This window comes from Paramisgurnus dabryanus, chromosome 4, assembly GCF_030506205.2.
Source record: "Paramisgurnus dabryanus chromosome 4, PD_genome_1.1, whole genome shotgun sequence".
Lineage (NCBI taxonomy): Eukaryota > Metazoa > Chordata > Actinopteri > Cypriniformes > Cobitidae > Paramisgurnus > Paramisgurnus dabryanus.
In genome coordinates, this window is record NC_133340.1 from 38055277 (window position 1) to 38081032 (window position 25756).

At 40.2% G+C, this 25756-nt stretch overlaps 1 protein-coding gene across 1 annotated transcript in view; it reads left to right on the forward strand.

The window, feature by feature from the left end:
* Positions 1–369: 369 nt before the first annotated feature.
* Positions 370–25756, forward strand: part of pcdh7a (protocadherin 7a) — a 40596-nt gene continuing 15209 nt past the window's right edge. Inside the window, exons 1-2 of the mRNA XM_065254485.2 lie at positions 370–3749; positions 4486–5202. Coding sequence (XP_065110557.1) covers positions 1179–3749; positions 4486–5202 — 3288 coding nt within the window. The 5' untranslated portion in view covers positions 370–1178. The remainder of the gene's footprint in view (positions 3750–4485; positions 5203–25756) is intronic.

Consider the following 25756-nt stretch of genomic DNA (forward strand, 5'->3'; position numbering starts at 1 on the left):
CGACTTGTGGACAAACTTTTCAATAAACGGGTTGAATTTTTTGTAGCTGAATCAATGTTGCAATATTGTTGGTTTACATTTAGGAGCGGTATTATATATTTTTATCTAAACTTCTTTGACAATAATCTGTTTTCTCCTGACACGTATAGGTAGTGGTGCTGATGTATATTCGCTCCTTAAGTAGCATATTTTGTTTTGTGGTCGTTTGCAAACACACCCCCTGTATTTGCGCTTTTGCGGCGATTTAAAGAAAAGCGCGAGCTCCTTCGAGACACGCGCGGTCCGCACGCGCTCCCGGTCTCCCGTTTCATTTGAACGGTCGAGTTACGTAGTGAGGGAAATGTTGCAGTGAACGAAGAGAGGGAGAGGTTGAGAGAGTAAGACACACACGGAGAGAGAGAGAGGGAGAGAGAGACTGCAGCATCATTTGAGGGACGTTCACATGCAGTGCAGTAGAACGTGCAGGTGAGGGGAGGAGGAGGAGAATGCGGGACTTTTTCCTCAAACACTTCACACACAACGGACTCTGGAGGAATTACTAAAGGCTTTTGTCGGTACTTCGCCATCGTGCTCCGCATCTTGCTTTAAGTGGCTAATTTTGGGAAGCCGGACTGAGGAGATTTCTCTTCGTCAAGTTAACCGTAAAGGAATCTATAAGAGCTTGGCACGCGCGTGCGAGACTGCGGGGAAAGCTTTCCCCTCGCTGTGTTTTAAGGTAAGAGAACATAAAAAAAACAGGAAAAGACTTTAAAAGCAGTTTTGGCGTGTTCCCAGCCGCTAGCGCGAGCTTTGGGATGCGAATGGGAGAGCTGAATTCACAGACAGATCTCTTTTGTGTTGTACTGCATTGCAGTTTAAAACAGTGAAAGCGCGAGAGGAGCCAGCGCTCCGCAGCATCTCAATGAGCCGGACAAAGTCATTGAAACTGCTTAAATTTAACTTCCGTTCGCTCCTAAAAGGCATAAAGGAATATTCTTGGCCGTAAAAGTGGCGTAAAGACTTGCTGAGCTCGTCAAAAAGTGGATGTTTTTATCGTGTTGGAAACGTGACTGGGGAATTAAAGACTGTAGGAGAAATTTTTGATTAGGAATCATCTACAGAAATTATTCGGTGTCGAGTTCGGCTTGAGCCCGTCTGCTTTGGACTGGAGGACGAGAGAGAAAGAAAGAGAGAGAGTCATGGGGAAAAGGAGCGTTGGCGCAGTGCACTCCGCGCGCTGCTACCTCGTGCTCATCCTGCAGCTGCTGACTCAGCTACCGCGCGTCAATTCGGCGCTGCGCTACCGCGTGGCGGAAGAGGGGCCGGCCGATGTGCACATAGGAAACGTGGCTTCGGACCTGGGGCTGTCCACCTCTGGGATCGGGACAGGTGATGTGACTTTTGCTTTGGAATCTGGCTCTGAGTACTTCAAGATTGACAATGTGACTGGAGAGCTTACCACAGGCAGCAAGAGGATCGACAGGGAGAAGCTGCCCCAGTGTCAAATGATATTTGATGAAAATGAGTGCTTTTTGAACTTTGAAGTGTCTGTCATAGGTCCTCTGCAGAGCTGGGTGGATTTGTTTGAGGGACGTATTGTGGTCACAGATATCAACGACAACACACCCTCTTTCCCGTCCCCCGTACTCACCCTGTCTGTTGAGGAGAACCGCCCAATTGGTACTCTTTATCTCCTTCCCACGGCCACTGATCGTGATTTTGGTCGAAATGGTATTGATCGTTATGAGCTCATCCAGGATAGCAGAGATGGAGGGTCTGCTTTGCGCCGTCCCGCCAATGGACAGACAAATGGGAATGGAGGGGACCGAAGGAGAGGGCCGGACGCGGGGGCGGGGCCTGCCAGCAGGAGTAGCGTATTTGAACTGCAGGTAGCAGACACACCTGATGGACAGAAGCAGCCACAGCTGATCGTCAAAGGGCCTTTGGACCGCGAAGCACGTGATTCCTATGAACTTGTGCTGCGTGTCCGCGATGGTGGCAGTCCGTCCCGCTCATCACAAGCTTTGTTACGTGTGTCAATCACAGATGTCAATGACAACAGTCCTCGTTTTGAGAGAGCAGTTTATGAAGCAGAAATGGCAGAAAACGCCCCTCCTGGCACACCTGTCCTGCAGGTGCGTGCCACAGACCGTGATGTCGGCGTGAATGGTCAGGTTGAGTATGTGTTTGGGGCTGCAACCGAATCAGTGAGACGCCTCCTCAGGCTGGACGAAGCATCAGGTTGGCTAAGCGTTCTGCATCGGATCGACCGCGAAGAAGTTTCTCAGCTGCGCTTCACCATCACAGCCCGTGACCGGGGCCAGCCACCCCGCACTGACCGCACAACAGTCGTTCTCAATGTAAGGGATGAAAACGACAACGTACCCGTAGTGGAAATTCGAAAAATTGGACGGATCCTTGTACGTGATGGTGCTGCCATGGTTCCAGAAAATGTTTTGGTGGACACGCCAGTAGCATTAGTGCAGGTGTCAGACCGTGACCAGGGGGAAAATGGTGCGGTCACCTGCACTGTTGTGGGAGATGTTCCTTTTACTCTAAAACCAGCGGGTGAGACAGCTCTGGCACCTCTGCCACCCACTGATGACGCTTTTGAGCGAAACAAAAAGAAATATTTTCTGCACACTTCAGCACTTTTGGATTACGAAGCTACACGTGAATATAGTGTCACTATTGTGGCCGTGGACTCTGGTAGCCCAAGCCTCTCTAGCAATAGTTCTCTCCTAGTCCGTGTGGTGGACATAAATGACCATGCTCCAACTTTTGCCCAAAACTTGGTGGAGGTTCATTTTGCTGAGAATAATTCCCCAGGAGAGCGAGTAGTCACTGTAGTGGCAGCCGATGCAGACAGTGGAAAAAATGCAGAGATTGCATATTCATTGGATCCATCTGTTAATGGAGCTTTTTATATTGATGCTGATAATGGTGATATTCGTGCCACTGGACCACTAGACAGAGAGCAGAGGGAACGGTATGAATTTCGTGTAATAGCTCGAGACAAAGGCACCCCCTCTCTGCAGGGCTCTGCTACTGTAGTGGTTCAGGTCACTGATAGAAATGACAATGCTCCCAAATTTGTCCAGGAAATCTTTACGTTCTATGTCAAAGAAAACCTGCTCGCCAACAGTCCTGTTGGCATGGTGACCGTTACCGATGCAGATGACGGGCAAAATGCAGAGTTGAGTCTTTTTGTTGAGAATGATGAAGAGGAGGGTGGTGAGGAAGCCAAAGAGGGAAAGCAAGAAGTTTTCTCCATAGAAAATAACACTGGCACTATCTTCTCCTCTGCCTCCTTTGACCGTGAGCGGCGCAGTGCATACTCATTCCGAGTGCGTGCGGTTGATGGTGGAGAATCGCCACGGTCTGCCACTGCGACTGTCTCTCTGTTTGTCACTGATGAAAATGACAATGCACCATCCGTCACATCACCAGCTAATGAAACGTATACCTTCCTGCCACCCGCTAGCGGGGCTCGGACTGTAGTGCAGACAGTCACGGCCTCTGACGGCGACGCGGGGTCTAATGCTGATCTCCGCTATGCTCTGGTAGGCGGAAACCCCTTTCATCTGTTTGAGATTGGCCTCAATAGTGGGGTCATAACCCTGGCGGAGCCCCTGGAGAGAAGACACAAAGGTCTGCACCGCCTGGTGGTCCGGGTCAACGACAGTGGTTTGCCTTCCCTTTGTGCCACAGCGTTGGTTCATGTCTTCATCAATGAGACCCTAGCCAATGCTACATTAGTGGATGCACAGGTGAGACACCGAAGGGTCCAGTGCAATTAGAACAGACACAAACAACAGGACATTTGTGACCCTACCTGTGAAAAGCCAGCTAAGGTCTTTTTGTTTTGTACTGAATCATCATACATTATATAAAGTAAATATAACTTTGATATCTTTTATATTGACCGAGTAAGGTCTCATCTAAGATTGGAATTAAAGGGAAATCAATAAGTTAAATGCTCGTAATCTCATCATTAGACTATGAGACTTTAGCCTGGGTTTCACAGACAGTGGTTGAAATTGAATAGTTGTATTTGTTTATGAGAGGATGAAACAGAGAAGCAAACTATATACTTAACTACTGTATTGTGGCACTCCTTAGAAATCATTGCACAAAGTAGCACATTTAAAAAAAATATTGCTGTTTATAAATATTTATGCATCAAATTGTTGTTGACCCACATAAATATTAGAGAGGAGAAAACTCATGCAAATGCAAAGATGAAAGATACACGAACACGCACATATGCATACACAGTCACAGTTGAATAACCATGATTGAATATCCAAGCCTTGACATGATAATTGAGAAGTCTGGGCCTTGCAATATGAATGTGTGTGTGCGTGTGTGTGTGTGCGGTTCAGCAGACAGAGCAGGAAAATGAGGATGCAGTTATCAAAGGGCACACACACAATTTCTGGCCTTTTCTTTCAATCACTTGCTCTCTTTTTTTTCTCTCTCTATATATGTCTCTCTCTTTTTCAGGTGGCTCGCAGCCTTGCAATCCCACTCTCTCTGGATATTGCAGGTGACCCAGACAGCGAGAGAGCACTGGGTAAACAGCGTTTGAGCGTTGCAATTGGTGTCCTAGCCGGCGCTGCTGCCGTTATTCTGGTCATCCTCTTGGTGGTGACAGCCCGGCAGTGTGGGGCCCAGGGTAAGAACGGCTATGAGGCTGGAAAGAAAGAACCCGAAGAGGACTTTTTCAGCCCGCAGCCTCCCCCTTTACAAGCTCAGGGCTCCCATAACGAACGCGGGCGCAAACCACGCAGAGACAAGCGCAGTAACGGCAGCGCCAAATCTGAACGTTCCCTGTACAGTGGAATTATGACAGTGAATGGCTGCAGGCGTGGGGGAGGCGATGAAGAGGAGGAGGATGAAGAGACGAGCAATGCCAGTGAGAGAATTGCCGCCCGTTACTGTGCAGCAGCAGCCGGGGACCCCAGCAGCCCAAGACTGGGCACCAGACGTCACCAATCGAGCCCTGATCTGGCCCGCCACTACAAGTCCAGCTCGCCTTTGCCCGCAGTGCATCTGCAGCCCAACTCACCACCCGTGGAAGGAAAGAAGCACCAGGCCGTTCAAGAACTGCCCCCCACCAACACCTTTACTGGTAACGGCACAGCTAATGCAGACGCCATGTCCCTCAGCTCAGACCAGTGCTCCGATTACAGCTGCCAGACTGCCAAGTACAGTAAACAGGTAGGAAGATAAACATCTATCATTCACCTTCTTTAAAGGATTAGTCCATTTCTTAAAAACATAACAGATCATTTACTCACCACCATGTCATCCAAAATGTTGATGTCTTTCTTTATGTTTACGTTTTTTGAGGAAAACATTCCAGGATTTTTCTCATTTTAATGGACTTTAATGGACCCCAACACTTAACAGTTTTAATGCAGTTTAAAAATGCATTTTCAAAGGACTCTAAACAATCCCAAACGAGGCATTAATCTTATCTAGCGAAACGATTGTCATTTTTGGCAAGAAAAATAAAAAACTTGCACTTTTAAACCACAACTTCTCTTCTTCCTCCGGCTGTGTGACGAGCCAGCGTGACCTCATGTAATAGCGTAATGACGTTAAAAGGTCACATGTTACATATATGAAACGCACATTTGCGGACCATTTTAAACAATAAACTGACGCAAAGACTTTAATTAGTATCATTCCACATACAACAACGTCAGAACGGTCCTCTTTCTCCACACTTGTAAACACTGGGGCGTAGTTTCGCATACGTCATCCGTGACCTCTTGACCTGATGACGTATTACGTGAGGTCACGCTGGTGAGTCACACGACTGGAGGAAGACAAGAAGTTGTGGTTTAAAAGTGCATATTTTTATTGCCAAAAATGACAATCGTTTCGCTAGATAAGACCCTTATGCCTCATTTGAGATCGTTTAGAGTCCTTTGAAACTGCAATTTGAAACTGTTAAGTGTTGGGGTCCATTAAAGTCCATTAAAATCAGAAAAATCCTGGAATGTTTTCCTCAAAAAACTGTACAAAGCAAGACATCAACACTTTGGATGACATGGTGGCGAGTAAATTATCTAGATTTTTTTTAAAGAAAATTCACTAATCCTTTAACAAGTACCTGCAAGCCATGTAGAGTGTCTCAGTAATGTATTACTAGATATGACTGGTATTTGTATATATTTTGGTTCAGAAGACGTACATCCCTAAATGGTATTTGGACCATTTAAGTGCAAATCTTGAAAACTGGAAATGTCTTTACCTTATATAATACAATTTGGAAAGTGTTTTAAAATATATGAGAAAAGAAGCATACATTTTCAGGAAAGCGTTTTTTTCAAAACATCAAGATAGAACAAGAACAAAGATGGATATATTGACTTTTTCAATGACTTTGACATCTGTTGTAAATTAACTGCAAAAACGAATTTAGAAGTATAAAAGTGTTATTGATATAACACTGACACAGTGTAAGTGTGCTCAACTCTAAAGACTGAAGCAGTTTTACAGATATAATTACTTCAGAAATAATTATAGTTCTGTGGCTATTCTCACTAAGTATTGGGCTGGGTGGTTAGCACCCAAAAATGTTACAAGGCTTGTCAAGACAGACGCCTCAAGTCTGAACTAGACCCAGATTCCAAAACCAAACTGAATTCACTGGATACCTGGGGATATTACCAAATTAATAAAGGCACTGCTGATAGCCAATGGAATACGCCAGTAATTTAATGAACAAGTAATTAAGTTTTCCAAGAAATCATTTAAGGCACCTACTCAAAACTCTGGCCCATTTTTAGTCAATAACCTTGAAAAAGTCAGGGTAGTTATTCATTCTGATTCATGATCTACACTTAGCTAAATCCAAATCTTATCAAATTCAGAAGGAATCCCAAAACTGCTTAACATTTAGACAAGAAAGAAACTGACAGCTTTTGCAGTCACCCTGCACCGTTGTTGTGTTACAGCATGTATAGTGGATAAGGTTATCTAGTGCTAACTGCCTGCTCTCCTTTCCAAGAGTAGCTACTGAAAATAGACTGTCGAAGAGAGGAGAAATGCTAACCCATTTTCTCTTACGCCACATAGATCTCTTTTTCTTCTCCTCTTTCTCTCTGTCTCTCCATCAAACTTCCTTTCTTTTCCTCTCCCCTCACTTCTTTACACGCACTTACATTTTTCTGACACATGTTTGCTAGCGTTAAATATAGAGCGGGTATATGTCTGTTTTGAGAGTGCCCAGTGCTTGAGGTTGAGAGGGGAAATCTCACAGGCTAGCAGAATTGACTTCTCGACACAATCTGTCATCTTTACACTTTTATCCAGGTCATAGGTTTAATGCAGCATATCCAAAGTGCTTGCATTGCATTTCACGAACGTGCTAATAAAAAAAAGATTAGCTGTACACGCTTTGACAGTTGCTTTAGACTTAGCACCATACCGAAGGGTAGTCTCATACTGTAATGGAGAGACATGGTTAAATTGAACACTGGGAACGAATACAATTTTTTTGACAGGTATTTGGAGCTTAAACCAAATCTGCAGAGGTCTATACTGGAGATATGGAGTGCTAAATGACATGTCATTTTTGGCCTCTTTAGCATGACTGACAGTTGGATTGTTACTGTCTTTACCCGGCGTCTTAAAAAACAGCTGATGCAGTAGTTAGGGCGCCGTGTGTTTTGCAAAACCTAATCAATCCATCCGTGCTGGTGCGATTCTGTCCACAGTGGGTGGGTTCCAATCCAATGCCGAGTCAATCCTCTTAATCTGCTGACATTTTTCTCTGTCAGACGAAAATGCTTAATGGAGATTTTGGTTGTGTATTTGCGCATTTGCGTTTTTGCTCAGTGTGTGCGAGCGTGCTTTAATGCTTACTGGAGAGTTTGTTGGACTCTTTCTGACGGTTTAATCAATTATTGATCACACTGTAATTAACTCCTCTACCACGGAGCTTTGTGACATAGCCTAACTTAAGCTTGTGTGTTGCATGATGGGATGGTATAGCGTGATGGGAAGCCTATACCTCTGTGCCGTCTGAATTGGCAAATAGGGCTTGTGCGAGTGCGCGCACGCATAAACAGTGCATTCAGGATTCAAAAGTGATGAAAATGGAAATCCTTTTGACCTATATCTGTCTTCCTATCTCTCCACTACGAATGCACAACTCAGCATGTTTCTAAGTAAAACTCTGAACTCCCTCTTTGCTGCAGTGCACTTTTCTTTTAGCCCTGCCCACTCACGCCAACACCTTCCCGTCCGCATCTCTATCATTTGAATAGATGGAGGGCAATCAATACACTAGGCTTGTTAATGTGGGCCCTAATGTGTTGTGAGAGCGGTGCATTTACACACAGACGCACCTGCAGACACACCGTCAGGTGTACAAGGTTAGCGGTCAGACAGGTGGCCGGTAGGTGAGTCTGTGTAACTCAACACACACAGTCGGGATCAGGCAACAGGTCAGATGGATAGCCGATATACTTGACACTCACACTTGCATGCGCATGGGGCCACGCGTACGCTCATGAGAACCAATTCCAGAGATAGATATTATAAATTAATGGAGGAGACTAGATGGAACGATCCGGAGACGGGGGAGACACATAAAGGAACGGAGAAAGAGAGAGAGAGAAAGAAATGAGAGGAGATTACTAATGCCCGCCTCACTTTCGTAGGGCTGTATTGATTTTCATTGGGAAAGCATTATGGAAGCTTTTATATGGACGTGCAGTGCAATGGTTATAAAGGATAGAGAATGATTGTTGCGGATTCTCTCTCTCTCTGTGTGTGTGCGTGTTTGACCTAGCCATGTTAGTGGGGACAAAATTGCTGAGAAATGTCCCTATAAGTTGGCTAAATTTGAAAGAAAGACACTTCATCACGAGGACGTCCTTGAAAGGAAAAATGGCTTATTAGGAGACTAAGTGAAGTCCTTATTCAGTTTTAATGCCAAATGTCACAAGACTAGACACAGACTGTAGTCATTCGAATTAACAATGTTAATTTAAGACCACGACTGTATAAGGAAAGGAAAGATCTCATTTTAGATTCAGTTTTAATTCTCTGTTTCTGCATCATTGTGTTTTCTCCTTGCCTTTCTGATCACATTTTATTTTCAAGAACTCAATTACAACTCATTTATTTCAAATTTAGCTTGCAGTGAATAACATCGGTGTTGTGTATCTCCCCAACAGTGGTGCCGGGCATCTGGTGCTACATAAATAACAGGGGATGCTTTTCAGTAGCCAAGTGTAATATTCTGAAAAATGAGAAGTTAATAATTTATAGATGACACATTAGGTTAGTGATGATGACTTTGACCAGATGGGAGCTATTCTCAAGTGACGCCCATATCTATGCACTGCAGCCATTAGGTTTACTCATTATTTATCCAGATATTCCTTTAGTGAAATAGTAAGGTGATTAAGAATTAAGGAGATATGGGCAAATTGGGTTTAATAGCCACGTACATACAATCTCTAATATTATCTTTGTTGTATTACAAATGTTCTAAGATAAGCTCAGGCGGTTAGGGGGGGATTTTTTGATTTATTGAAAACGATGTTCACGCAGAGGCCTTGAACGGTTTTTAATAATAAAGCCCATGGATTATTACCTTCAATTTACCTCCCACATTCATGCTATTTTTCTTTTTGGACTACATTGTGTTTTGCAGAGTGAATACTGTTGGAAAACGACTGGGGCTCATTTGAGAATAACTCTGATTGTTTGACGGGCCAAAAAATTGCTTTTAATTTAAAATGTTTTTTTTTTTTTGTAAAGAAATGTTGGAAAAACTGAATTTTATTCATATCTCGTCCTTTAGTGTACGTTTAGTCTTTGTTCGCCGTGCTGCATAAATCTGAAATAAGTCAGAGATTCAAGGTTGACAGTTTTGTGAAGCAGAGACCTGCTCGACTGTCTGTTTCAAACCTCAAAATGACACAGGAATTCTGGGTATTTCTTAACCATATACACACAAGCAAGCAGCAACAGAACCAAGAGCTCACACGCGCATTAAGCCGAAATTCATAAGCAGTCACGAAGCTAAAAAATCCCCGTCCTCTCGCATCAGTTTCCTGTCCAGATCTAGGCCACGACTCTCAGAGATTTGTTCTTGTGCATCCGGACTGGGAAATCTTTGTACGGAGACGCTAATGGAAATGCTGGAAGCTGAGTGATTCTCACTTTGCCTTTATGTCAACCATTGCACAGCAGCCAAAATATCATCTGGCCAAATGCTTGATGGATATTATTAGAGATATTTCAGTGCTGGCTGCACCCAAAAGGATAGGCATCAGGTCCACCCAAAATCTCAGACACACACACAAACCGCGACAAATAATTAAATGCGCATAAACACCCACAGCAGTCAATAAAATAAACAGTCACACACAACAACACACCCCTTTTGTTGGCACTATGTATTGTGTATTCAGGGAGAAAGCTCAGACGTTTTCTATTCAGCTCTTACTGAATTGTATTCATATTTGAGCCAGCAGTAAATCCGATTCCCAGGTTCCCTCTTTCCCCTGTTTACTGGAGTATGGGGTGATCCGTTTATTGTGGTCCGGCTGTACTGCTGTGGTTCTACTGTTACAGTTCAGGGTTACCCCAGTGTCATGAACCAGCCCGAGTATTCATCTTTTATTCAAACACCCCAGGCTGCTTCTGTCACCGCCTGTCAGATGTAGTGAAAGAGAGAGTCGCATAGTTAAACCCCTGAGTACAGGAAGAAAGAAAAGACTGAAGTAAATAAATATATAACAAGTGATAAATAAATATTAAATACAGAGACAGTGAAGCTATTTTTAAATTCAGAGGTCATGGATATATATATAGAATTTTGTATCATTAGATGATGTTAGAAAACTGTTTTGTCATACATATACAGTATATAGAGTATATGCAGTATCACAATATACTGTATATGTATCTCATGCCTCATACTTTTTAGACTATTGGAGTAAATGCACCGCATGTTTTTGTTGTTTCCAGTTGACATATTATAGGTATAAAACCAACAGGTCCCTAGGGTATCACATACAATGACTGTATGTTGTTCATATACAATTAACTTTATGTCAGGGGTTGCTCTCCCAATAATATCGGAAGAGAGAGAAAAATAAATAAACAAATAAAATAAACAAAAACATCCACCAGGAGAATATATGCCCAAAAAAGGTTCAAGGTCTCTCAAGACACGTTTAAAACAGTTTACAGTAGCTTGATCCTGCATCATGAAAATTTGCAGATCATAGCTATGATCGCTATTTAGTACTGAGTAAACAAGATTTTTTTTTAATACAGTACTGCCTAATGGATAGTTGTGTATTTTAAGCTCATGTTTCATTATATTAAAGCATAACAAATAATAGACTATGACTTATCTTTTTATGGGGAGTTTGCCCAGCAAATATTGACATATCTGATTACATGCGATTTGTTTAAGTGTTTTTTGGTTTTGGTATTTTCATTCCATGCACGACCCATATAGACAGCTATAAGCTTTAATCTCAGAACCAACCAAAACGTTTTCAAAGAAATATGCAGAAAAATAAATTTAAAAATACAAATATAAAAACTAATTTGTTCTATTTAAGAAGAGAGTAGTTTATATTTTCATTGTCATTGAATGAATTAATTGTAAGTTCTCAAAATACCTGATATTCAATACCTGATTGCCATTAATAGGACGAAACTGTTTTACTGCCATTCCCTACCCTCTTAGAAAGGATCTTTTTGTGTTAAGCTTTTAACACATTGTGTGTCATTTGAACACGTTGTGTGTCATTTTGTGTTGATTTTGTGTTAAAATAAAATACAAGTTGTGTTAAAAGTAACACAAAATGTGTTGTTTCAATAATAAACACAGAGATGGGTGAATTCTGGGACAATGCATTTAGTGTCTTGTCCCAGAATCAACACTAATGTGTTGTTTTTAATACATTCATTCTAAGAGTGTAACACAACCAAGTGACTTTGCGCGACCCAAAAGGCAGATGGTCTAATGAATAAAAAATTTGTATGGTAATCTAAAATTATTATAAATGGTCAGTATTGAATTGAATTGAATTGAATGCCTTTATTGTCATTGCATTTTTTTTGCATACAACAAAATTAGGAGCGCTGCTACTTATGCGTGTACTTAACAGTCCTCTTTGGTTAAATGAAGAAAAAATTCTAATTCCAGAAGCAATTTGTGATCCTGAATAGTGGTTTTGTGAAGATTTGTAAAATCAATGTACAAAATCAATCAATAGAAAGAACTTTATTGATCGTAAAAATCAATATAGCCTTACAAAACAGAGGTGGTTAATAATAAGTCCCTCTGTTTTCTCTGTTCTCTCTCTCTCTCTCTCTCTCTCTCTCTCTCTCTCTCTCTCTCTCTCTCTCTCTCTCTCTCTCTCTCTCTCTCTCTCTCTCTCTCTCTCACTCTCTCTCTCACAAATTCTGTGCTATTTTCAACCTAGCATTGGGTCAAAAAGGGACAAACCCAACCAGTTATGGTAGGTTGTTTCAACCCAAAATCCTGTGTTGTTTTATCCTTTTTTAGGGGGTCAAATATAAACCAAATGGGACAGTTTTCCAGACAGGGTTTATATTAAGCTAGGACTAAACCTTAGTTATAATAGGACATTTTATACATTTTTATGCAAATATACCTTACAAGAAACATTACAGGGCGTGCATCTTGAGACAAAACAATGGCACTGATATATAACATGTCAATCCAAATTGACCTTATTAATTACCTTAAACATGCATTTAAGTCTGGGGCTAGTATAAACCCTGTCCGGTTAACCTCCTCTGTGTGGGTTAATATACCCAACATCTGGTTTTGGCCCTTTTTGGCCCAACACCGGTTTGAGAATTTACATTTTAGAAGCTGTCAATACATACATTTATTCTAAACATTACAGTTTCATTCTATACATTTATATATAAAAATTCATATATGTGACCCTGGACCACAAAACTTTAGTCTTAAGTTGCACGGGTATATTTGTAGCAAGAGTCAACAATACATAGCTCAATTCAATTTAATTCAATTTATCTTATTTTGTAGTATGGGTCAAAATGATCAATTTTCCTTTGATGCCCAAAATTATTAGTATATTCAGTATTTTTGTGATTGTTGCGGGCAAAAATCCTTGAACTTGCAGCAAGTTTTCTTAAAAAATGCAATGAAATACACAGGATATTTATGTAATTTTGTGCTTAAAATTGTGGGAACTTGCAAAAACTGTTTGCAGCTTTTTAATGATGTTCACGTATCATAGTCACTTCATAACGTTCCCATGGCAACGGGGGGCATGGCTGCACTTGTGTGAAATAAATGCAAAAAATTTTTTTTTACTTTTTGCTAAGATATATGTGATTTTTGCAGGGATAATGAAATCATACAAGCCCTGCCCACTCATAAATATGCAAAATTTAGATTTTTTGCACCCTCAGTTTCAGAATTTCAAATAGTTGTATATCTCGGCCAAATATCGTAACAAACCATAGATCAATGGAAAGCTTATTTAACTTTCAGATGATGTATGTGCTAGAAGTACACTTCATTTATAAGCATCTATATGAAAGCTAATGAGATCATTTTGGAATTCCATATGCACTATATATTAGCATGCATGCATGAAGAGAGAAAGAGCCCTTTTTAATTAGCATTTTAGTCTGTTTGGACTTGCATACTTGATCATAAGACTGTAATTAGGGATTATACTTTGGCTCAATTTGATGTTGCTGAAAGAAGTCAAAGGAAGAAAAAAAGATAAAAGCAGGGGAACGGGGGTCTCTATGCTCCTTTCAATGCAAAGTTAGGCACGTAAACCAAAACCATTTTTGGCTCTATAATGTATCTTCCTGGCTAGGATGTACGTGGCCACCCTGGGGGATTTATTCATGTATGCACAATTGGCAAATTATCTCAATTAAAAGAAATAGCCTTGTGATTTGATTGCTCACATTTAGTAAGGCACGCAGTCCGTGTGCGAACATCGTGATGACGGGGTTAATTCAGGAATTGCTGGGGGTGGTGGATTTGAATGACAGTGATATGCAACATTTTTGTGCCTGCTTTACTCACTGTAAGCTAAAAATTGTGGGCTCCCTGCATGTCTGTATATTGCTTCGGGTCACTTCAATACATCAGTATGACGTTGAATGGTTGTAAGCCCCCAGACTTACTCCTATTACATTTCCTCTCACCCCTGTAGCATTGGGATGGTCACTGTGCATGCTTTTATTCATTTCTTATTGTATAAATCTCATATATATCTTATATGGCTGTTTATTTGTGACACGCTATAAGAGCAAGACAGATAAAATCGTTTCACCTACTATTGCAAAACCGCTTTTTATGTTAAAAAAGAAGCACTTGGATACACCACTATAGCGTCCTCCACCCCCTTGGTTTTATCGCACTGGTGGGAAAGGACTGTGTGGGCAAGCCAGGGCCTGTAAGTCCGTTCCTGTGTGTGTATGTGTTTAAGGCCTCGCACCTGCCCGTACATGTCGACAGAAAGCCCACAGAGATAAGACGTGATGCTCTCCACACACTGCCCAAGTGTAACAGTGTTCACAACAACACTTACCACACTTCAAAGAATGCTAAAAATGTTCGAAAGAAACCGAAGCAACACACTTTCTAACCCCGAATTTGGGCACACACTTTCCTGCCTGTTTTTTTACACAAACATGCACCCACAAACATCCATCCGCACACTCGCACGTGGCACCAGGCCCCGAGGGAAACAACAGCCGCCCGGGCGAAAATAAAACTCTTCACTTGGTTAGAATTAAATCAAAGCGATGCAAATCAAATGGCCAATTAAAGCCACAAACACGTTTCCTGGGAGATGAAATGCTGACGCCTAATTGGGGGGATAAAAGGGGCAATACATCTAAGTAGACAGACCTGAGAAGGACTTTTTGGAACGCAGCAATGCGAAGAGAGTGAGATTCGCCGAACATAAGTTAGACTGTCAACTATGTGGGCCGTAAGAGCTCGGTTTCCTTTGTAATCTACAACGAGCGCTTTGCTAGGCGAACAGCAAAGCATGAGATGGAGAGGCTGTTTTTGAAGTTCAAGTTTCACGCATCAGTTCTTCAGGCATCTCACAACAGAGCAAAAGACATTTGCGCTTGAAAACAGCAAGAAAGAAATACGCCTGATATCTGTTCCTCCCGCACAAACATAAGCACATTGACTCTGCGGCTGGGGCTTCAGTCACACCACACGGTCAGATGGCTCCCGCTGAGATGCCGCAGTACGCTGTGTGCTTGGTGACAAGTGAAACAAAACGTATGGATTTAAAGTGATCAATGAACTGAAACAGTCAAATAACGGATGCAGTCAAAACCACAAATTTGCTTTGAAAAAAATAATAATACATAATTTGGGGGGTTAATGGACGGGATTTATCTATACATATATACATGTCGTTTCTATGACCTTATATTTATGTTTTGCAGACACTTTTATTTAAAATGACTTGCAAATATTCTGGGTTATTTTTAACCCGTTTTTGGGTCAAATATGGACATTTTCTGGGTTAATTCAACCCAGCCGCTGGGTTCGTGCTTTTTTGACACAATGCTGCGTTGAAAATAAAGTGTACTGTATGTTTTCTGGAAATTGAAACTATAACTTTATTTGAGTGTCATGTATGTAGCCCGTCATGTGTGTGGTTTGTCATTCCATAATATGTGTTTGGAGCACCATGTGAACCATGTGCATCATTCATCAAGTTATAATAAGTGCCTGCTGCACATGCGTCTGGATGGTTTATGATAAAAGTGACGCTTGCGTTGCCAGATACTCACTTAATCCCTTGTGTAATCAGAATTTAGTGTTTAGTTAGTGTCTTGCTAGTATTTTGTGAACGTGAGCGTCCCTTTTATCATAAACCGTTTTGACGCATGTGCAGCAGGCATTTATTTTAACAAGACGCGTGATGCACATGGTTCACATGACACTCCAAACACATATTTTGAATTTGCACCCCTCGGTAGAAAAGTCACCGGCCACCACTGCCAGTCCCTTCGATGCCGCCAGGGTCACTATAATGTGCGTTTTCACTACTGGACGCATAGTAACATTAATGAATGACATCCTCAGATCATAGAGCCTTTTACAGCTCACGTGATCAAATAGCCTGCGCGCGCATTTTGGCAACAAAAGTGGTGTTGTTTTCCAGTGGTTCTAACGTGTTAGCAACTCAGAAAGTTTATCAAAAAGGTTTCCTGGCATCAAAATGTCTGGTTGTTGCGTTTGGTTGCACTTATATAATATACTAATATATGTATAATATACTAATATATGTTGGCCATCTGCTAACGTTTTCTGTCCACTCCACTATAGTACACGAATCTGGTAGGTGTGTTGAAAAAGTTGATAAGTCAACTTTTAAAAATAACTTTCTCTGTCTGTGTTGCTTCACTGCTGATTCTTGCCATACTTCCGTTGCTAATATGCGCGCGCATACGTTGGCACGTCATCATTGTGTACAAACAGTAAAAGGGTTTATTGGTGACAGTTTTTAAATTAGTTTTTACAAACATTTTGTAGGGAAAGGGCTAACTATAAATGGAATCAGAACATTGAAAAGTTAACTTTGAATAACAATGCAAATTTTTTTCTGTTGTGGCTATTTAATAGTCAATTCATAGGCTATTTGATTATTTAAACCTTTACTTGGAATCCCTGCAATCTTAGCAACACAGTTCCATGCATAATGTCCCTGTACGTTGGCAGAGTACGTGGGAAAATCACCAGCTCTTATTGAAATGAATGGGATGGTGTTTCTTTGTTCCTGCATGTCAATAGTAGTGTAGTTGGGCATTATGCTTTAGGGATCAACATTCCCTTATACATAAAAAATACTTTGAGATAAATTACCTTTTTATCAAATTAATACAATTTAGAAGAATAAAATAGAGCAGTGATAAAGTATTGTGAATAAGGCACATTTATAACGGATCTAGTAAATGGTTCTTCCAATTGAATAAATGACTATATCCGTACTTGCGGTGGAATTTAAATTCTTATGATGTATTAAATGTCTGCATAAACTGAATGGTGGGTGGTTAGTGAATAATGCGTAGGTTTTTGAATTGAAATACTGTGCACGTAAGTGGAGCAAATGTTTAGTGAATTCGCACAAAGTTTATCTCTTTTTCTCTCTGTCTCTCTCTCACTCACACATACACAAACACACTAGTAGACAGTTTTATTAGTGCTGAGTTGTGGGCTTAGATTGCACTTCAGCTACGTATTGTTTATTGTTGCTAAACGGATTGATTTTTTCTCCCCTTGTTGGCCATTTCCAGAGGCAAGGCTGTAAACTTTCTCTTTTCATCCACTATCTGTCCTGTGATGCACACTAAAGCCTTTTGTAGCATCCGAATTTGTCTTTATAAAACCAGAATTTCAAGAAAAGTTTCACAAACTTGTACAACTTATTCTGCACAGACATATAAACTTATGCCGTTACTTAAACCAAAAGTTGACATGCACGAGAGCAAAGTTCTGGTGATCAAACAGAGATTTACACCACTGGAAGCCAACCACCAACTGATTAAAAGGCTAGCCTGTGCATAGCTTTGCATAGCCTGACGTGCACCTCGAAAAAATGTTAACAGCCGTCAGTTCTACGCGGACTGCAAGCGCTATGATTGGTTCACCAGAACCCCTCCCGTCAGGTTTTTCCGTTTGCGAAGGTGAAAACAAAGGACCTACGCACAACTATAACGAGCCCTTAAGGGCCAGATTTAATAAACGGGGCATATTGGCTTGAGAGCGCAATTCCAAAAAAGCGCAGATGGGGGTGGTAACATCAACGGGTTATTTACGAAAAAAGCACAAATTAAATAATACAAGTACAACAAGTGATTTCCATAATGACCAACGCAATCTACTAAGAGCATCGCAAATTATTTCAGGGTTGCAAATAAGCAAAGCTGATGTTGAATTCAGCACCACTGACATCACATTGAAAAATTCGGGCTGTGTAAGCCCAGCTAACGAAGTTATAGTACACTGAAAAGAACTGAAGGACAAAAAATTAAGGTTTACCAGAAGTTTTGAAATGTCTGGTATTGTGTGATGACTTCTAGTGACTCCTATTTTATTTATTTCAGCAAATAAAAAATAACATGGCTTGGCAAACAATATTTTTGAATAATATGTTCCTCTGGCATTCCAAATAAACTGTTACATGTAAAATCTGTGTTATCCGTGTCATTGTCACAGATCTCCGCATCTTTCCGTGCCCGTACCACGGACTTTCTTTTCTGTGTCAGTTTCAGATATTGGTTACTCAATTGTTTTTCCTATTTTCTTACAATTTTCATGTGGGTTTGGGGTACGAACGACTTTCTGTTACATAAAATTACATCCTAACCCAACTCTAACCCTAAGGTCAGGCGACAATTGTTTAAAAATCCAGAAAAAATATAATATAATAGAAAATATAAACCAATACTAACCCAAACATCCTAACCCAAACTCCAAATCTAATCCCAAACCCACGTGAAAATTTTTAAAAAATAGGAAAAACAATTGACTAACCAATATGTAAAACTGACACGGAAAAGAAAGTCTGTGGTACGGTCACGAAAAAATGCGGAGATCCGTGACAATGACACAGATAAATTAGCCAAATTGTCCGTGACTATACCACGGAACTTTGTAAGAACACGTTTTTTAAGAATTTAAGACATTCCTTTTTCTGCGTTAAATAATGGCACAAATACCAGTCACAACACATGCGCAAACATGAATAAATTTCATTGCGTTTAAATAATCTTCTCCCAAATTTTGCATCTGAAAGGAAAACTCCTAGAAATGCATATGCAATAAGGTTAGTCGCAAAAATAACTAGACCACACCTTTATTAGCGCTAATTATCCACTGCGCGTCTTTAGTAAATACCAACAGTTGTTATTTAACAACAAAAAGATGTTTGTGCTGGCTCAAGATGTTAGTAAATCTGGCCCTAAAATAATAAAAGTAAAATAATATACATTTCACCACTGTATTATTTTTTTGTGTCTCGGCATTATGTTTTTAGTTAGTAGATGTACAGGACTAAGCAGAAGTCTTTGCTTCACAAAATGCTGTCATATTTGGTTGGTGCAGTAAATTTCCATACATTCTTTGCTAATAACTTTAATAATCAAGTGAGATTTTTGTAAGAACAAAGAGTCCTACAACAGATGGTATGGCCCACACAGAGATCTAATCTCACCATTGGTGAGTCAATCTGAGATTACTGAAGAAACTAAAATAGCCCCAAATATTATAATTATGATATATGGAGTAAGTTGCACAGAAGGAATATAAGACATAATAGATTTCCAAACGGATGTTCAGGAGGAGCATTTCACCTAATCCTGCTAATAACGCCACTAAGGATATACACACAGCTGCTTTCCTCAATCCTGTGGCAGTTCTTCTGGCATCTCCCCATCGCCCTAACTCCACCTTTATTTTTATCATTAAACAGGGACTCGAGGCGACAAATCAAACCTGTGTACGGTCATGGATAATACGAGCATTTGAACTCGTGAAATGGATGTTTACAACATCCTAGTCTTTAAAAACCGAGCCCAGCGTCAGGTGATGGTTTATGATAGTCATTATCCTTGTGAATTGGTATGTATTAAAGTGCAGAGTGATTTAACACTTGCATTTATTGGTCTGAATATTTTATGGGCCAAAACGACAGTAAGAAGGAGACAACAAACAATGGCAGAAGGAACGGATGGTAATTACGTATCAGCAAAGGATCTATTCTCACGCTGGACGTCAAGAGATGAACTTAGATGATGAAGGTTTCCCCAGAGATGAGCGATTATGTCCCAAAGGGACTGAAAGAGCGTAGTGTGCTCCGTTTAATAACGCCCCTTTGTGTCACACGCATAAACACACTGAGGTTATTGTCACGGTAACCGCAGTGTGCCGTGAGACATTAAGTTCGAATTTATGTCTGACACAGCCTGTGCTGTCTGGCCACTTAGCGGAGGTGTGGGGGTGAATTTGTTGTTTTGTGTATAGGGTAAATAGGGTGACTTTGACATGGATTCTTGTGTGTCACCACAATGAAAAGTTTTAGACAGCAAACCGAGTCACAATTATGAACGCACATGTTCGGTCACAAAACCGTGTAGCAGCACTGATTAAAAATGCTGTCTTGTGTAGCGCGAGCATATCTGCGTGTGAAAATTACTCACCCGGCACGGGACATACTTATTCAGCTTATTATGCGCACGCACATATCGCAAGACATCCTTGTCCACTTCATTGTGTGCGTCTGTAACAGGGCCGCTTTGTTCAGTCTCTGGTCACTATAACATGGACAATAGTGTGTGTGTATGTGTGTGGGTGTCGCTTTTCGTCACAAGCGGGTATTCATTCAATACACATATGTGCACAAATGTAAGATTCTTACGTGCATGCAAACACACATATAATGACAGGACTGAGCCATCCTGTTTACTTCGTCAAGCACAATGGAGACTTTTATGAGACAGTCGGAGATGATGATGTGGAAAGCCAGAAATATCACCTCCTCGCATATGCGTGAATGCATTTGCTGCGTTTAGGACACACTCATTAACCGAGCATTGTTCCAAGTGAAACGAAGGAGGAAGAAAAGACACATCTGTCAGTCAGGCATCGAATCTTTATCTTTTGTTTAGTCAATGCCTAATCATGTATAGATTAGTTTGCCCTCAACTCAAGAGCTTAATCCTTCCCAAACCCAAAGTGCGGTTGGTTAAACAGCTTTGCATCAGAATAGGCTCTTCGGTTCCTCTAGGAATTGAGTGCTCACACATGTTTGACTTTGTCACAGCTGTGCCACATAGACTGAAGTCAGATGTCTGGCTTCATTAAAGAAATTATCATGAGGAAGCTGGTTCCCGCTGCCCCAACAACCTCCTCAAGTAGGCGGTTGGATGTAGAATGTTGGGAAACATAAGCCTGATCTTCACGCCACCACAACAAACATTAAAACAGCAAGAGTGTTAAACAGCCTTTAAAAGCCTTGAATATTATATAAGTGAAAATGGCTTGATTGGTTGTTGTGTAGGCATATGGTTTGTGTCTCACGAGACTTGATTCTTCGAAGCATTATAGTAGGTACATGTAGACTGTGTAGTGTGTGCTTGTACTCTGTTTACATATGTATGAGGATTAGTTTAAATCACAATGACTTTATTCACTAATGCAGAGATGTGTTAACACATGGACAACACAGAGCATTAAATGGTAGTGCAGCAAACATCACTTTAAATTAATGCATATATAAAAATTAGATCATGATCGTTACACTTGAATTCTGAACACTCAAACATTTAATATAGGCGCCTTTCCACTGTACACGACAAACAACGGCTAATAAACTGTAAGACAGTTATTCCCTATGGAGAGTCGCAAAGGGGCTGCTTGAGGTGCCGACCATCTGCGGATGTGTAAATTTCGGATCTGATTTAAGCTCTGGATCCGTTAAAAAAACTTGTGTGACTACACTGCATGCGACACGCCGGCCAGATGTGATGTATTTTATTCTATCCAATCAAAACACTGTGTGCAGGGTAAGAATGATTAGTCTTTGGTTAACTTTTTCAGTCTTGAATCCTTTAAAAATCATTGATTGCTGATAAGAAATTAATTATTAATATAATATTCATAGTAGGGCTATCAAAAGATTAATCACGATTAATCGCATACAAAATAAAAGTTTATGTTTGCATAATATATCTGTGTGTTTATTGTGTGTAATTATTATGTATATATAAATACACACATACATGTATAAATTTAAAGAAAATTTTATTTATGTATATATACTTGGAATATATATATATATATATATATATATATATATATATATATATATATATATATATATATATTAGGGCTGACAAAATAACGCGTTTATTTGGATTAATTAATCTGAGAAAAAATAACGCGTTAAAAAAAATAACGCAGATTAATCCATTCAGTATTGACCTGTAAACGTTCTTGCCACCATTCGACTGTAAAATGAAGGAGGGAGACGAGAACGCGCTGTGACTGGATCATTTGGGCTGTTTACACTTGGGTGGACGAGGGAGACACATTATGTTTACACCTGGTATTTAAATCCATCTCTTTTGTCCACTTTTGACCGCTTCTGTCTTGAATACTGTGAGGGGGTGGTCTGTCGAGACGATATATATATATATATATAATGTATTACAAAAAAAATTCACACACATATTATGCAAAAACAAACTTTTATTTTGTAAGCGATTAATCGTGATTAATCTTTTGACAGCTCTATTTCATACATTATAAATTTTAATCTTGTCTTCATATGTTCTCTCAAAAAAATGGTGGTCTTTGTTATATAGCTGTTTATTCTTTAATTAATTTGCATTCATTTACTTATTCCACTATGGTGAATATACGTAGATTGAAGGCTCTTGCGCTGGAATGAGCTTCTCTGTTGTTACAGATTAGCAATTAAAGTGAAATTTCATTACGACTGTCACTAGGTGTCCAAAAATATTTGGTGGTCTTTGTCCTATATGCGTAGCTGTTTATTGTTTTATTTATTTGCATTAATTTATTTAGTCCACTATGGTGAATAATTGTAGATTGAAGGCTCTTGCGCTGGAATGAGCTTCTCTGCATGTTTACGATTAAAGTAAAATTTCATTATGACTGCCACTTGGTAGCGAACTCCGACAGTCATGTCTGAATGTCGTGTACAGTGGAAAGGCTGCTTATGACTAGGATGGCCATGGCACTTTTTTCATTATAAAGCCTTTATTCTCTCATGGCTACATGGAAAAATTGAAAAGAATTTGAGTTTTGCATGTAGTCCTAAGAGAGAATAAAGTTTTTTTAAATAATGTAAAAAAACGCCATGGCCACCACACTGGATCTTCAAAGTTATCATAATGCTCCATAAACCATAGAATAGAGCCATCATAAGGAGATTTAAGGTAATTTTCCTTACTGTCCCCCTTAAAGTCCAGACCTCAACCCCATCGAGCAAATTTTGGGCCAGTTGGAACATTATACCCTTCAAAGGAAAGCCTTTGGCTTGAGTTGCAGAAGGTATATCGGAAATAATTGCTGCAAAAGGTGAAAATACCAAATATTAAAGTTAATGAGATACTCCAGCCAAATATCAAAATTACCGCACGGTTTACTCAACCTTAATCAATCCAAGATACAAATGTTCATCATCTTTCAGACGAGCATATTTAGAGTTATGTAGTAAATGTCCTTGCTCTTCAAGCTTTATAATGGTAGAAAACAGGCATGAGGGAACAAAAAGTGTCTTACAAAAGTTAAATCAATATTGTTTTATGTAAATGATCTTTTTGGTGCAACTCTACACAATCCAGTACTTTTTTGATTGTGAACAAATGTTTAATATATGTTTTTTGGCCTTATTTCAGCAACGTTTCATTCAATTTTTTTTACTAACCACGCATAAACATATTTCCTTAAAAATACAAATATGTACACATGTTACTCACATATTAGTTTAGCAAAGTTTGTGCTGACTACAGTGTTATGTGATAGTCATTAATATGTTTAAAGCAAATGAAAAAATACCAAATGTAAGAGCATGTCAGAACCTCTGCCAGTGTCCCAAAATGGTCGGACCCCAGGAAGTCAAACCCACAAAAAGTGCATTAATCCTTCACACAGGTAATTCACAAGGCTCCAAAGGGTTAATAAAGGTATTCTGATGGTTATCAATGTGATTTTGTAAGAAAAATATCCAGATTTCAAACTTTATAGACTGTAAAAACTAGCTTCCGGTAGTGGCGGCATCTTGGACTTGTACGATTCACGCGAAAGTTTTTGCGTAGTGAGAATTTGTTGCCAAGGGTATGATGCACTGTGACTCCAAGTTATTATCGGAAGCTAGTTATTATAGTTTATAAAGTTTAAAATATGGATTTTTTTATACAATATTGCATCAACTACCTGCAAAAGATCTATATTAACCCTTTGGAGAGCCGTGTGGATTACTTTTGTGAAGGATGGATGCACTTATTTAGGCTTCAAAGTCAGTTGTTGTTCCCTAATCCGTTTTTTCACATTATAAGCCTGAAAAATCAAGGAAATTTACTAAAAAACCTTCAAATGTGTTCGTCTGAAAGATGATGGACAAATATATCTCAGATTGCTTGAGGGTGAGTACATCATGGGGTAAATTGATATTTGGCTGGTGTATCGCTTTTAAGTGGATAAAAACAGTACAATTTACTTCATCTGATTTTTGTTATGATCAGGGCAACTATGATTATGAAAATAAATGACTTTATTGATGTTTTGTAAAGTATAAAGAAAAGAAAAAACAGTCAATGGCAAAGGCAGTGTGTGGCTTTCAAATGAACTGATGTCATTGCAGCAAAAAGTTTTGACAGTGCTTGATTTTGTCCACTAAGGGGCACTGGTGCATGACTCCATCTGCGACTTTGTTGCAGTCAGATAATGACCCCACTGCTACAGTTAATGTGCTCTTATCCACGTCTGTATATCTGGATGTGTTTGTATGTGTGTTTTTGCGCAGCCACTTCGCACCGCTGTTTGCTCTCTGCTCTTCTCACGACACACACTCATCCCCTCTGTCTCTCGTCCTCTCTCTCTCTCTCTCTCTCTCTCTCTCCGCAGTGCCTCTTTCACTGCATGGTGATTATTATTCCTCACACAGACTCAGTGCTGATACTCCGATACTGCTGAGCAGCTCTGTAAATCACCTGAAGCAGAGAGACAGTGAGAGAGAGAGAGAGAGAGAGAGGGATGAGAGATGTATAGAGAGAGAGACGAAGGTTGGATGAATGAACGAAAAAGGTGGAAACGACAAAGGGAAAGGGTTGGACCGAGAGTTATGGATAAAAGGAAGAAGCAAGGGGAAAGGATGGAAGCAAAGAGAGAGAGAAAGAGAGAGAGTAAAATACTGCAGTCATAGTGAGCTGTATTGGAGGATGGTAATCTGTGAGTATCAGTCACGCTATTGCAGTACACATACACATCTCTCTTTCTCTCCGCTCTGTGACCTTTATCCTCTCTCAGAAACGCCAGGCGTTCACTTATCCTTCTAATGTCATTGGGCAGGAGATGTACAGGAAATTGTAAATGATTTATGTTTTGGTTTGAGCGCGTACACAAACGTGTTCAGGTTTGTCCATCTATCGCCATCTCCGCAAACTCACGCTTGTCAGTTTGGCATCTGCTTATATTAATAACTGTCAGTGTTTGCTGCAGTAACACACAGGTGAAATTGGTTTCCACAGGAGGAGCGTAAGCGGGAATGCTAAATTAAAGTAAATAAGCAACAGTAAATCGTGGGTGTGTGTTTGCATACATTTTACATTCATAACTTCTTTTAGCACAGCGTGTGTAAAGACTTGCGTTTAGTCACGTGTTGCTGCGTTGCAACCAAGCACGGCTGTCCCACCGGAAATTTTTAAGGTTTAGATGTTGCTCCGGATGGATAGTTTATTTCTTTCTGTACATGCCTGATGTTTCTTCTTATGTGAAACACCAAAGCAGATTTTCTCAACAGAGTGAGATCAGATGGGGGCGGATACTGACAAACTCCAAAAATGACAAATAATCATGAAAGGACCATTAAAGTAGTTCCTATGACTCATGCATTACAGTCCCAGGCTTCTGAAGGCTTATGGTGACTGTGTGTGGGGCGCAAGTTCGTGAATATTCAGATGTGGTGCACCAAGATGCATCATG